General features: G+C 40.3%; 2 protein-coding genes across 2 annotated transcripts; both read left to right on the forward strand.

The window, feature by feature from the left end:
- Positions 1-1,185: 1,185 nt before the first annotated feature.
- LOC122765209 (actin-related protein 3-like) lies at positions 1,186-7,069 on the forward strand. The gene is made up of 12 exons (XM_044019353.1): positions 1,186-1,372; positions 1,797-1,852; positions 2,542-2,666; positions 2,785-2,895; positions 3,085-3,180; positions 3,548-3,655; positions 3,747-3,890; positions 4,761-4,934; positions 5,023-5,115; positions 5,201-5,326; positions 5,532-5,615; positions 5,836-7,069. Exons 1-12 carry the CDS (start codon positions 1,329-1,331, stop codon positions 5,929-5,931), a joined length of 1,257 nt encoding a protein of 418 aa, XP_043875288.1. The 5' UTR covers positions 1,186-1,328; the 3' UTR covers positions 5,932-7,069.
- Positions 7,070-7,144: 75 nt separating this feature from the next.
- Positions 7,145-10,921, forward strand: LOC122765210 (transmembrane protein 182-like). The gene is made up of 5 exons (XM_044019354.1): positions 7,145-7,496; positions 8,209-8,305; positions 8,396-8,524; positions 8,601-8,738; positions 10,296-10,921. Exons 1-5 carry the CDS (start codon positions 7,203-7,205, stop codon positions 10,544-10,546), a joined length of 909 nt encoding a protein of 302 aa, XP_043875289.1. The 5' UTR covers positions 7,145-7,202; the 3' UTR covers positions 10,547-10,921.
- The last annotated feature ends 1,375 nt before the right edge of the window (positions 10,922-12,296 follow it).

Here is a 12,296-nt window from a genome sequence, read left to right on the forward strand (position 1 = left end):
ACGATGAAGTCGCCCCCTCAGAGTAACAGCAGTGTAAAGAGGATGTTGCTGGGAGGTGGACAAACACCTCACGAGTGTTCAGTACACTGAAAGGACCAAGAAGAAGTGCTGTCTGAAGAGTGATGGTATCACAAAAAAACTAATTGGGGGGAAAAGTCAGTAGAGAAGAGAGAAAAGCATGATTGTGTTCAGTGTTAAAAATGAGAGCGTTGGTGCCCTCTAGTATTCAAAACAAGTGACACACAGGAAGATGCAGCACAAGGAGGTCAAAGTTTCCCAAATGCCATAAATATCTTTAAAAGGACTTTTTCTTGCACTTTATCTACTGTCCTTTAAATCAGAGATCATTTGTCTTGAATGACAGAAATGATGTCAGGTGATGTTGGGCTCCTCTTAAAGACAGCACTCACACTGCAACGTGCCATTCGTCTCTGGTGAAAGAGGAAGGTCGTGCGAGATGAATTGTTCCACCTCTCGATAGAGAGCTTCCATCAAGTGTCTCCACAGTGAAGGAGGCCGGGGCTGTTTGTATCAGGAGCAGCAGCAGAGCTGAGGGCTTTTCTGCCAGTGGAGAGACTCTTGTGTGAGTGATGAGACTGCCCGAGGACAAAGGACCAATGTTCCCAGGTCCTGGGATTGGATCTAACGTTGTAAGGCATGATGGAGCAAGAATTGAGCCCTGAAGCTGCTTCCTGCTCATATATCGTCTTTATCAGTGGCCCTCCATGCAGCCGTGGAGGGTGCGCACCATTTTGTTTGGCCTCCGACGACACTAAATCATTGTTATCATCGAGTGGATTCAGCAGGGTGAGATGAGGTATGTTACTGTGTTTTTTGTTCAATAATAAAGATGACAGAAAAAGAAGAACCAGACATGAAATGTTTGTTTCTGAGCATTGTAGAGTATTTGCTTTAATACATAGAAGATTAGTTACATATAGATCCTATATTTAACCAGGTAAGAAACATCTCAATGACAAAAATCTCTTTTTCAAGATATACTGTAGTTATATATATATATATATATATATATATATATATTAAAACTTGAAGCCTAGGTTCATTCCAAAAACAAAATATGGATCGATTTTAATTAAAAAAACATTAATGTGTGTTGTAGTAACAGTCTCCGTCCACGCGGGGGCAGCTTTGCGCCGTTGAAGCAGCTGACTCCGCACTAGAAAATCCTCCCCCGAACCCGGAAGCTGTCCCGAATCGACAGAGAGTCATTCAAGCTTCTCCGAGTAAAAGCGGCCTCTGTGGGGATAAAGTTCACACCAGGCGACTCGTATATATTTATTTGAACATAGTTTGAATCAGAGGGAAGTATGGCTGGTCGGCTGCCGGCTTGTGTCGTTGACTGTGGCACGGGGTAAGTGAGGAAAAACGCAACGCTAGTTAGCATTAGCCTGGCTTTCATTGACCACATAAGCGGCTGTCAAAGTTGAGCTAACGCCCTGCTGCTCTGTGGCTCCTCAAGGTTTTAAAAACCGCCTGCTTTGATTCTCCGTGTTCTTTTTGTCTGCAAAGACAGCGTTAACGTGTCAAAGGTGAAGCCTCAAATACGCGACTGCCTCATTTTGGTTGTAATTCTTCATCTCGATCACTGCTTTATCGCTGCAATTAGCTAACTGCTAAAGCTAATGTTACTTCCTGGACTGTCCCCCTAAAGAGCAAGATTATTACTTCGATTATTTTTGCCTGCTGCTTGTCTATAATTTATCCCAGATTGGAATTAAATATGTAATTTGTATTATTTTATTTATCTATTTTATTTGTGGTTTATTTTTTTGCAGGTACACAAAGCTTGGTTATGCAGGAAACACAGAACCACAGTTCATCATACCTTCATGTAAGTGAATCACTAAACAGTTCAATTGAATTGTGGTTGTTTAATCTGACAAAATGCCACTGAAATCAAATTAACTGTACTGTTTTAATGTATAATAAATTAAGTTCTTTTTTGTGGCAGCACTAGAACTGCAACTAATGATTATTTTCTCGATTAATCAAGTACTTGGTTGAACCCTCAACCTGAGTAATTGAATCTCAAGATAGTTAACAATTAATATAGTAATTGATTAATCGAGTACTTGTTTCAGCCCTAATCATGGGCAATATATATATTAGACAGGTTGAACTAGGGGTGGGTATTGGAAGGTACCTCACAATATGATACCGATAATATCACAATACAATGATTCTGTAATAATCAATATATTGCAAGAATCGTATAGCGATACATCACAATATCTGTCTAACTGAAGAAATCAAGTGCAGGATTTTCTCTTTTTCTCTATTGAGCGAAACTGGCAGGGACCATTCATTTTAGAGCAGCTTAATTTGATTAAAATATCAATATTTGTCTTGGTGTATCGATTGTGGTATCGCTCGAGGAGGAACGATATATCCTCAAATCGATATTTTGATGCTTTAATGCTTGTTTTATTTGAACATAAGTTACCCCAAATATACTGTAAGGTGGGATTTTAATAATTTCAGCATGCATTGTGGCTAACACTCACTTGTTATCGTCTCCAGGTATCGCGATCAAGGAATCGGCCAAGGTCGGAGATCAGGCTCAGCGCAGGATGATGAAGGGCGTCGATGACCTGGACTTTTACATCGGAGATGAAGCCATCGACAAACCATCATATTCAACAAAAGTATTATACACTGAGACTTGGAGCTGAACTTTTGGATGTGGTTTTCATGTGTAACGCTGTCTAATTGAGTGTTTATTTTTCCTTCTGTGTTTATGCTGTTTCCTTGTCACACTCCTAGTGGCCCATTCGTCATGGGATAGTGGAGGACTGGGACCTGATGGAACGATTTATGGAGCAGATCATCTTCAAGTATCTGCGGGCAGAACCTGAAGACCATTACTTTCTTTTGGTAAGACCAAAATCGATTAAGAGACCAATCTGAAATTAAAATGTAATTTAAGTAGACTAAGAATTACTTTTATTTTTCTTTTAGAAAAACTTGCAGATGAGGTTCTTTACTAGATGCTGTATGTTAAGCTAAGACGAGATTAGACTAATTTTATTGACACAATTCGTGTCTCCTTCTCTCTCTCCGCAGACAGAGCCTCCTCTTAACACACCAGAAAACCGAGAGTACACAGCAGAGATCATGTTTGAATCGTTCAATGTCCCAGGTCTTTACATCGCTGTTCAGGTAGGTTTCATCCAAGTGTCCCTACAGCAAACTGGTATCTATTTCCTCTCAACACACAGACACACACTGTTTCTTAATACGTTTAGATGTGAAGTGATGTATCATTGTGTCTAATTTGAGCTTAAGGCTTAAACTGCTGTGCCAGAACTTTTAGCTTATGGACAGAATTAGATTCAGACTGGGAAATAAATCAGGAAATATCTTCTACTTCCTCTTTTAAAGTTTCACAGACTGTTCCACTTAATTTCATTACTGCACTTTGTCACCCCTCTGTGAACAGAAGCCTTAAGTCATGAACGATTGTTTTAGTTTTTATACCTTGGTGAATGATTGCCTCTCTTAAAATAAAGTGTATTCTCTTTCTCAGGCTGTCCTGGCGCTGGCTGCCTCCTGGACATCCCGACAGGTCGGGGAGCGGACACTCACAGGAACTGTAATTGACAGCGGAGACGGAGTCACACATGTCATCCCAGTGGTAGGTGTCACTCTTTTTCCTTACTAGTCCTTACTTTGTTTTTCACTCCTTCTTTTGCAGCCTTAAAAACCTGTGCGTGTTTGTGTTCCAGGCTGAGGGTTACGTCATAGGCAGCTGCATCAAGCACATCCCCATTGCTGGTCGAGACATTACGTACTTCATCCAACAGCTGCTGAGGGAGCGTGAAGTGGGGATTCCTCCTGAGCAATCTCTGGAGACGGCTAAAGCTGTCAAGGTCCGTATTGATATCTGCATTTCTTCTGTTTTGGCTTTATTTAAAATAATATATTGTGGTTTTAAATGCTGCAGCTGCAGAACCGCTTTCTTGTAGAATAAAGAGAAGATGGGAGTATTATTGTTATTCAGCGTTTGTTTTTAAGTCTGAGTGATGCTTCAGCCAAAATAAATGTATAATTGACCTTTTTAAAAAATTTATAAATGAGATCCGTCCCTATTATTTGCTTTGAGATTAAAAATGTCTTGTTTCTCACTTGTTTTACTAGAAAAACAGTGTATGATATGTTTTGTTTAGCAGTATGAAATCAAGATAACACTGCCAACTGAAAACCTTGAGAATCTGTCATGGTTCGGTATCAGAAATATGCAAAACAAAATGTGTCAAATGTGTCAAGAGTTGTCAAAAGCAAAAACACTGTGCTCTGGATTAATGTTGAGCCTCAGGCTAAATAACAATTTAGTCTTTACACAGTTTGTTTACCCTCTGTCAGCAGAATTGAGCCAGAATCTTTGTTATTTTAATACTGACAATTCTGGCTCTTCTTTATGAGCCGTGTGAGAAAATGGCACATAAACTATTAGTTGTATAAAAGTGTAACTGTATTTGATTATCTGTTTCCTAACATTTAAGAACAATACATACAGTACTATAACAAATAATTTGTTTCATGCTCTTGTTCATGATCTTCTAATTTGGCCACAAGAAGTCAGTGCAGCTACAGAAACTTGTAGTTCACTAATAAAGCTTCACAATATACATAATAAAACACATTCCCACCCAGTTTCTACCCTCTTACATATTTAAGACATATTTGTCCTCCATAACATGCACCTCTGATAATAACGGCTGCAATGTGTTATTTTGCAGGAGCGCTTCAGCTACGTCTGCCCTGACCTTGTCAAGGAGTTTAACAAGTACGACACGGACGGCTCCAAGTGGATCAAACAGTACACGGGCGTCAACTCCATCTCCAAGAAGGAGTTCACCATCGACGTTGGCTACGAGCGTTTCCTGGGGCCTGAGATCTTCTTCCATCCTGAGGTTCGATTGGCTCCTTTTACTTGAATATTTATAGAGATAGTTTAATCTGATTTTTTTTTTTTTTCATGTATTATTTGGTCTCGTCCAGTTTGCCAACCCAGATTTCACACAGCCGATCTCAGAAGTGGTGGATGAAGTCATCCAGAATTGTCCCATCGACGTCAGGCGTCCACTGTACAAGGTACAAGGAAAACCACAGCTGCCGCCAGTGGTCACACGACATACACGGTGATGTTTGTGTCACTTACTCTGTGCTTGTGCCGCAGAACGTCGTTCTCTCCGGAGGCTCCACCATGTTCAGGGACTTTGGCAGACGCCTGCAGAGGGACCTCAAGAGAAGTGTGGATGCTCGGCTGAAGATTAGCGAGGAGCTGAGCGGCGGCAAGTTAAAGGTGACTCTTTGTTTCCCAAAGATGATTTTCTTGGAAGGAAGTAGTCGTAAGTAGTAGGAGAAAGTAGAGGTTTTAAAAGTTGAGGAAAACTTGGTGGAAAATGTCTCTCATTTCACACGATTCCATTTTTATTTTACACACCCACTTGCTGTGAAAGTTGAGCCTTTTATCTCTTAGAAGTAAGAGTCTTTGTCTTTGTTTGCAGCCTAAACCTATTGATGTGCAAGTCATCACTCATCACATGCAGAGATACGCTGTTTGGTTCGGAGGATCAATGCTGGCATCTACTGTGAGTATCAAAACAATTTTGTAGTTTCGGCTTCTCGTTGCAACACGTAATCATCCCTCCTGCGGTTTTATTTTATATATAAAGAAATCATTTTGGACTGAAACTGTTGAATGTCAGTCTTTTTTGGTGTCTCTCAGACTTGGAGAAGCGTTTGTCAAGTCTTTTGTGTGCGCTGCGAAAGTGGGGATAATTTCTGTTTTCTTTTTTTTTTCAACAACAGCCCGAGTTCTACCAAGTGTGCCACACTAAGAAGGATTACGAGGAGATCGGGCCGAGCATCTGCCGCCACAATCCCGTGTTCGGAGTCATGTCTTAGGTCCCGGGGGGAGACGCAGGAAGCACCACAAGACCTCACACGCTGTGGAAGTCCCATGAGCCTTTGCACAGATGCTCCGACAGGCCTGTTCATTTAAAGTGAGCGACAGTGGACCAAACAAACTGCCAAAAACACAGGCAACATCCTCGCAAATTTAGAGGAAAGAGGTGACTCAGCCCAAAGGATCCTCAAATAAAAATGTTTACTGCAGTAGGTTAATAATAGGTGATCGATCTTTAATTTCTGTGTGCCTCATATATGTGTGTACTTATTCTGTCCTCACAGGGTTGTGACGTGTAATTAGTCAACGTGAGTCCTGTATAAAATGCACTTCTGTGTGTAAGGGTTGAAATCTTGCTGTGTGTTATATACTCTAAAATATGGAATCATCGGGGGTTGTTACGAGAACCGGGACATATCATCAGGGCTGCAACTAATGAGTATTTTCATACTTTTATGGTCTGTAAAATGTTAAAAAATGCTGATCAGTGTGGACACCAAACCTGGAAATGATGTTTTTTCTCAAAGTGAGTGAGTTTTTTTAACTATTTCTTTGTTACATGGAGCAAAGAAAAGCAGAGAATATTCAGATTTGAGAAGTTGAGAAATCAGAAAAGAAACACTCAAAGCGATGAATCGTCAATCAAAATAAGTAATCGATTAATCAAATAATAGTTGCAGCCCTACATATCACATATTCACAAACAAATAGTTGAATGGGTGCAAACGTATGAAACGTAAAAACAAAACAAAAACAAAGCCCTGTCCTCTTAATTTTTTTGTGGGTGTCTCTTTTCCTGCTCAGTATCTGGAAAAAAACAAAAAAAAAAATGTTTTTTCAGGTTTACCGAGACAATTTGTCCTCTTTCCTTTTCTTTCTTTATTTCTTGCAGCAGCTTTTCTTTTCTTTCATCACCTTCATATTTTGTTTTCATATTAATCACCTCTTGAACAGCCTGTCTTGGAAAGAAGAAAAATCAGAAAAAAAAGTTGTGTTAATAATATATGAACATGCAGTTTGAAAGACTGTTGGTCGACCATCACTGTTGCCTAGAACTCAGTTATACTGGATAGCCTTGTACTGTACCAAATCTGGATTTCAATGCTGGCATTCCAATAAATGCCAAGGAGATATTTCTACAGTTGCACTATCATTTTTTAAGTTTTAATTCTGCTGTGTGTCCTCTGTGTCTATTTTCGTCCTAACGGCTATTTCTGTGTGAGCAAAAGTCTCTGCCCTGTAACTGTATCTCCCAACAAATGACCAACACATGATGCAAATGTTTATTTTCACTGTCACGCTCCTGATTGGTCAGTGTTGTGTGTTGTGGACATGCTGTACACTTCAGTCTCTTGCAGCAGATCCGGATCCATGTGTTGTATTTAAACACAACAGAAAAGATGAAGGCGTGAGAGGGGGGAAAACACAAGACATGTCTCCTGTCGAGAGGACCAAGCTGCTCCTCTTCTTCGCGCTGTTCTCTGGAGTTGTTGGATTTCTGCTCATGCTGCTCTCCTGTGGGACAGAGTACTGGCTGCTGGCTGCCCAGTCCTGCAGAGACGAGGTGAGAGAGTACTGAAATATTCTTTTCAAGTAAAAGTACTGGTCTAAAGATGTATTCAAGTTATATTCAAAAAGCTTGTTTAAATTTTACTTGGAGTAAAAGTTACGTAGTTGCATTTTTAACAAGGTTGGGGTTCTTTATTTTTAAATATTTTTCTACTCAGTAACATATGTGATTTAAAAGTACCGTACGTACATACTTAAGAAAAAGTAAAACTACACATTTTAAAAAACCTACTTAATTACAGTAACGTGAGTAAATGTCATGGTCATGAGTTCATGAAGTAAAAATACAAGAACAAGAGTGAGCAAAAAGTAAAGTCAGTAAATAGCATTTAATGTAAAAGCATCATGATGAAGATGATTAGAAATATAAGTTTAATAAAGAATGGAATAATATTTTGAGGAACAAAATGACTGAGGAAACAGTGTTCTAAGGAAACGAAGCTATAGGTCATGCTTACATGTTTCCTGTAAGTAAATACTATGACATTTTACAGTTTTGATATATCAGAAGAAAAACATGAATTGAGAAACAGATAATGCTTTTTTTAAGATTAAAAAACTTTGAATAAGTTAAAAGTTTGCTACAGCCACAAAACTACAGGCCAAAAACCCTCTGAAGCAATAAACAATTAAAGACCCTGTCAATCATATTTTCCTTCTTCCTTCCTCAGTGTTTTGACGCCACTTGTCTATTTTCCTTTCATCAGGCTCTCGATGAGGTGACGATGTTTCACGAGGGCCTGTTTTGGCGCTGCTCCTTCACGGCCTCTTCCCTCCAGTACTCCACGTGGGGCCTTTTGATCTGTGAGAGCTTTCACATGGTGTTGTGCTTGTTTCAAACGTAAACAGTGAATTAACTACAATAAATTATATATTTGTTTTCATGTACTTCAGCAAATCAGCCATCATCAAAGATCTGCCAGGCTGCTTTCCTCTTCCCATTCCCTGTGAACGAGCCTGCGAGAGATTTGGTGGAGCGGCACAGTTTCCCCAAAGAACCATACGAGCATCCGTCTGCCATCGGTTTGTTATCTATCGTTCATTTATGATTTATTTATCGTTCTGTCACCTCATGTTAACCATACAGTATATATTTCAGTTTTCAGGACTTTCTGGAGCATCTTTCTCGTCGCTGGTGTCGCAGCTGTCGTCACGGGTGAGTTTGTCGTGATCTGTGCCGGCCCACTCACCAATCACAGACTCTTCAAAGCAGGCGGGACTCTTCAGCTTTGTGGCGGTAAGAGAACTGAGTGGAATCTCACTTTCTTTTCTTTCCCTTTTGATTATCACTTCTGGTTGGAATCACTATAAACTATTTAAAGAGGGTCCAGTCTGGCCCGCACAATGAATTCTTGTGTGTGTGTAATGGTAAACTTAGGCAAAATACTGTTGAAATTGCACTTATTTTTCTTGGAAAAATGTCAGGTTTGTTCATTATATGTTTCATTAAATTTAAAACAAAGGGAACATTTTAGAGTGCTTGTTGTTTACAGGTTATTATACTATTATTTTACTGCTCCGGCCCATGAACTGAAATGGGTTTCACGCCCCTGACATAGAGGGCTTTAAGTTTAAAGGTATAATTATGTGGGGAAAATACAATTATATATGAAAATATGCCAGTGAAAAAGTGACAAACAGTCACAAAATTCAGTTGGGGGGGAAAAGAAAGAGCATGACAATTTAGTTACCAAGATTAAAATCAAATGTTTTGGATGGAATTCAGTTTAAAATCATGGAAAGTTCACCTCAGTTCGCCTGCCTTGATGACTGACAGCTGCTGCTCTTGTTAGATGACAACGCCTTAATCAGTGCACTTACTTCTTCAAAAGCCTCTGTTTGGTTGAGCTCATGTTTGATAGTTCTGTTTGCTCACACTGTGTGTGTGTGTGTGTGTGTGTGTTCTTTCCCCATATTGTGTTACTGATCTGTAAAAGTTTCCATTAGAGCTGCTGGCTGAACTCTCTTCTCTTTATTCTGCGGAGGGAGGGTGAAAATATTTCAGAGTTTTATTCTGTGGACAAGCACTGGCTGAAGTTGGAAAAGTCAACAATGTTGAACTGTGTAGTCATAGTTTCAAAAACCTATCATTTGTAATCAATATCTTATATTGAGCAGTTTTTGTTGAATTTCTTGAACGTTATCACAACCAACTTGAGGCAGCAACTTGCTCAAAGGCTGTAGAGACACAGAAAATATACATTCAAGACCCAGGTGTGAGTGTATGATAGTTACTCTGTTATTCTGCAAAACTAAACTTTAGTTGACAGCTGCCTTTTCCAAATCTAAGACTTCTGCAGCCCAGTTAAAGTTATGAAAATGTTCCATCATAGGAGACAAAAAAACCTTTATTCTCATATATTCTGTACATAAACAGACCTTTATTTTACTTCTCCTGATTACTCTAAATATTTCTACTGTCATTTGAACCTCAATTACAAAACTAACATCATAATGTATTCAATTTTATTATATTTCTCTCACCGCTCCACTGCAGTACCGCCTTATCCCACCAGAGGGCCGCAGATCACACTTTGGGAGTCAGTGGGTGATTAGAAACTGAGATCCAGCCTCAGAAATGTAAAATGCTCAGGATTTAAGTGACACTTTTATGCTGGACTTCAGTGCAGGATATATTTGTGACCCCTATAATAATAAATAATAAAAAAAGTATCAAATGACCACAGCTGCTGCACAGATTAGGCCAGAAAACGCCTCACAAACAAACAGTTACCAGTGATTGTGTCCCTGAAGTGGATCTCTGCAGTCACAGTCTCTGCTCTCCCCTTGTCAGGTGTGTGTCTGCTGGCTGTAGTGTTGATGTATCTGCTGTGGGTCCAGGTCCTGGATACTCTGGAGCAGTTTGCCCTCCACCAGAGCCTCTCCAGCTGCCCGTCCTTCCATCTCAGCGTGGAGCACGGTCCCTCCTTCCTCCTGGCTCCGGCCGCGGTCTTCTTCTGCCTGCTCGCGGGTCTGCTCTCCGTCCTGGTCGGTCAGAACGTTCAACGTGACGGGAAGAAACACAACAGCATTCCTGACATTTAAATACCCGTGGTTTGTCTTTTTCCTTCACTGAAACTTGAACTTTTCAAAGGCGATGACGGATTTTTCCCCTTTTTTTTTTTCCATCAGTAAAAGATAATTGGTATCCTTCTCCAGAAATTGGTCATTATAAATGATTTTTCTAATCTATTTAACAGATCCCATTGTGATTAATACCCAGATATACTCACTCTCATTTGATTATAAGTGATGTATCAGTTTTGACAAAAGTGAAGCGTGTGTGTCTGTGTGTGTGTGTGTGTGTGTTGAAGGATTGAGGAGATTGAGTGTGAGCGCGCCTGCCTGTCAGCAGGACATCAGGTTGAAGCCGTGGGTCAGAAGGATGGAGATAATAATAAATTAGACTGTCATAATCCATTTTCTGACGACTCCAGGGATGCCTGGCGATGCGTGCAGAACACAGAACAGCCACTAGAGGGCAGTGTTGTCCCAGGATAACGCTCAAAGTGGATGGAAAATCACTTAATCCCAAGTCTTTGCATTGATGTCCAACAAAAAATACAAGCAAACGTGGAACCAGGAGTGACTTTTGAAAGTGATAATGAATTAATTTTCCCTGGCAAACAAAAGAAGTTCAGTATAGTTAATGTTATATCTGAAGGAGGGGCAGCAGAGAAGCTCACAGTCACACCTTGATAATTGGAAAAGGCAAACAGAAGTGAGACCTTGAGACGATAGTGACAAAAGGGAGCGAAAGAGGAAGGTAAAGGAAGGAGGAGGCAGTGTGCAGGAAGGGAGGAAGGGGAGTTGACACTGCTCATCAGTGAGTCTTTCAATATTCTTTCATGTCTGACGCTCCAGCACCTCTCCATCCCCTCTCTTCTTAATCTCCGCTGTGAACTAGGTGGGTGTAATTACACCTGAGCATGTCACATTCACTTCCCCGGCCTTCACTGTGTTTAAACATCTCTGTCACTTCCTCACCCTCACCAGGCTGCCGCTGCTGCTGCTGCTGCTGCTGCTGCTGCTGCTGCTGATGTTTCTACTGCTGCTGCGGCTGCTGCTGATGCTTCTACTGCTGCTGCGGCCAAAGCACTCATCGGTTTTTAAAAGGTGATCTTAATTTTCTCACAAATACAAGGTAATCCAGTCGTAATCACTTAGTTCCAATCTGTTTAGAGCAGGATCATGGCACACTCATTACGTCCAAGGTTGGATGTGCTGCTGCTGCTGCTGCTGCTGTAGCTGTCAACTTTGGACACACACACTCTGTCACAGACACACACACACACACACGGCCCCATCATCACATTTGGTCTTTGTCCTCCGTTGATAGAACTGTCTGCAACAATTACCACAGGAGCAAAAAAAAAGAGACATTGGAGAAACAACTTCAGACACGGCGACGGCGCGTCTCCATTTTTCTATTTTTCTTCCACAAAGTTTACTTTTATTCTCGTGAATTTCTATGTAAATACTCATGGAAGGTCATGTCATGTCATGTCATGTCATTTATTCATTTATTTATTTATTTAAAAGCGGAGTAAAAATTAGACATCCATTCAAATAGGTGGGCATCTGATGCATTTTCAATAAATGGAAAATGGTGACCCTTAAAGCTGCTATTATTCTTATTTTTAACAAATTGAGATGTAGGATATGGATATTTTTAGCTGTTTTATCCCTAAAATAATATAATAAATGCAGCATTTAATAACCCGCGTCCAAAGGGAGCATACAAGCCCCCTTCTTTCTTTTCCCCCTCAGATTTCATTCCATTATAACAAAGAAT

Source organism: Solea senegalensis, linkage group LG2 (genome assembly GCF_019176455.1).
Source record: "Solea senegalensis isolate Sse05_10M linkage group LG2, IFAPA_SoseM_1, whole genome shotgun sequence".
Classification (NCBI taxonomy): Eukaryota; Metazoa; Chordata; class Actinopteri; order Pleuronectiformes; family Soleidae; genus Solea; species Solea senegalensis.

Excerpts from the sequence above, each read along its gene's own strand:
- LOC122765209 (XM_044019353.1), top strand. The coding sequence starts at position 1,329 with ATGGCTGGTCGGCTGCCGGCTTGTGTCGTTGACTGTGGCACGGG. Across the intron at positions 3,891-4,760 it reads AGACGGCTAAAGCTGTCAAG|GAGCGCTTCAGCTACGTCTG; the intron begins GTCCGTATTGAT and ends GTTATTTTGCAG. Across the intron at positions 4,935-5,022 it reads AGATCTTCTTCCATCCTGAG|TTTGCCAACCCAGATTTCAC; the intron begins GTTCGATTGGCT and ends GGTCTCGTCCAG.
- LOC122765210 (XM_044019354.1), top strand. The coding sequence starts at position 7,203 with ATGATGCAAATGTTTATTTTCACTGTCACGCTCCTGATTGGTCAGTGT. Across the intron at positions 7,497-8,208 it reads CCCAGTCCTGCAGAGACGAG|GCTCTCGATGAGGTGACGAT; the intron begins GTGAGAGAGTAC and ends TCCTTTCATCAG. Across the intron at positions 8,525-8,600 it reads CGAGCATCCGTCTGCCATCG|TTTTCAGGACTTTCTGGAGC; the intron begins GTTTGTTATCTA and ends TATATATTTCAG.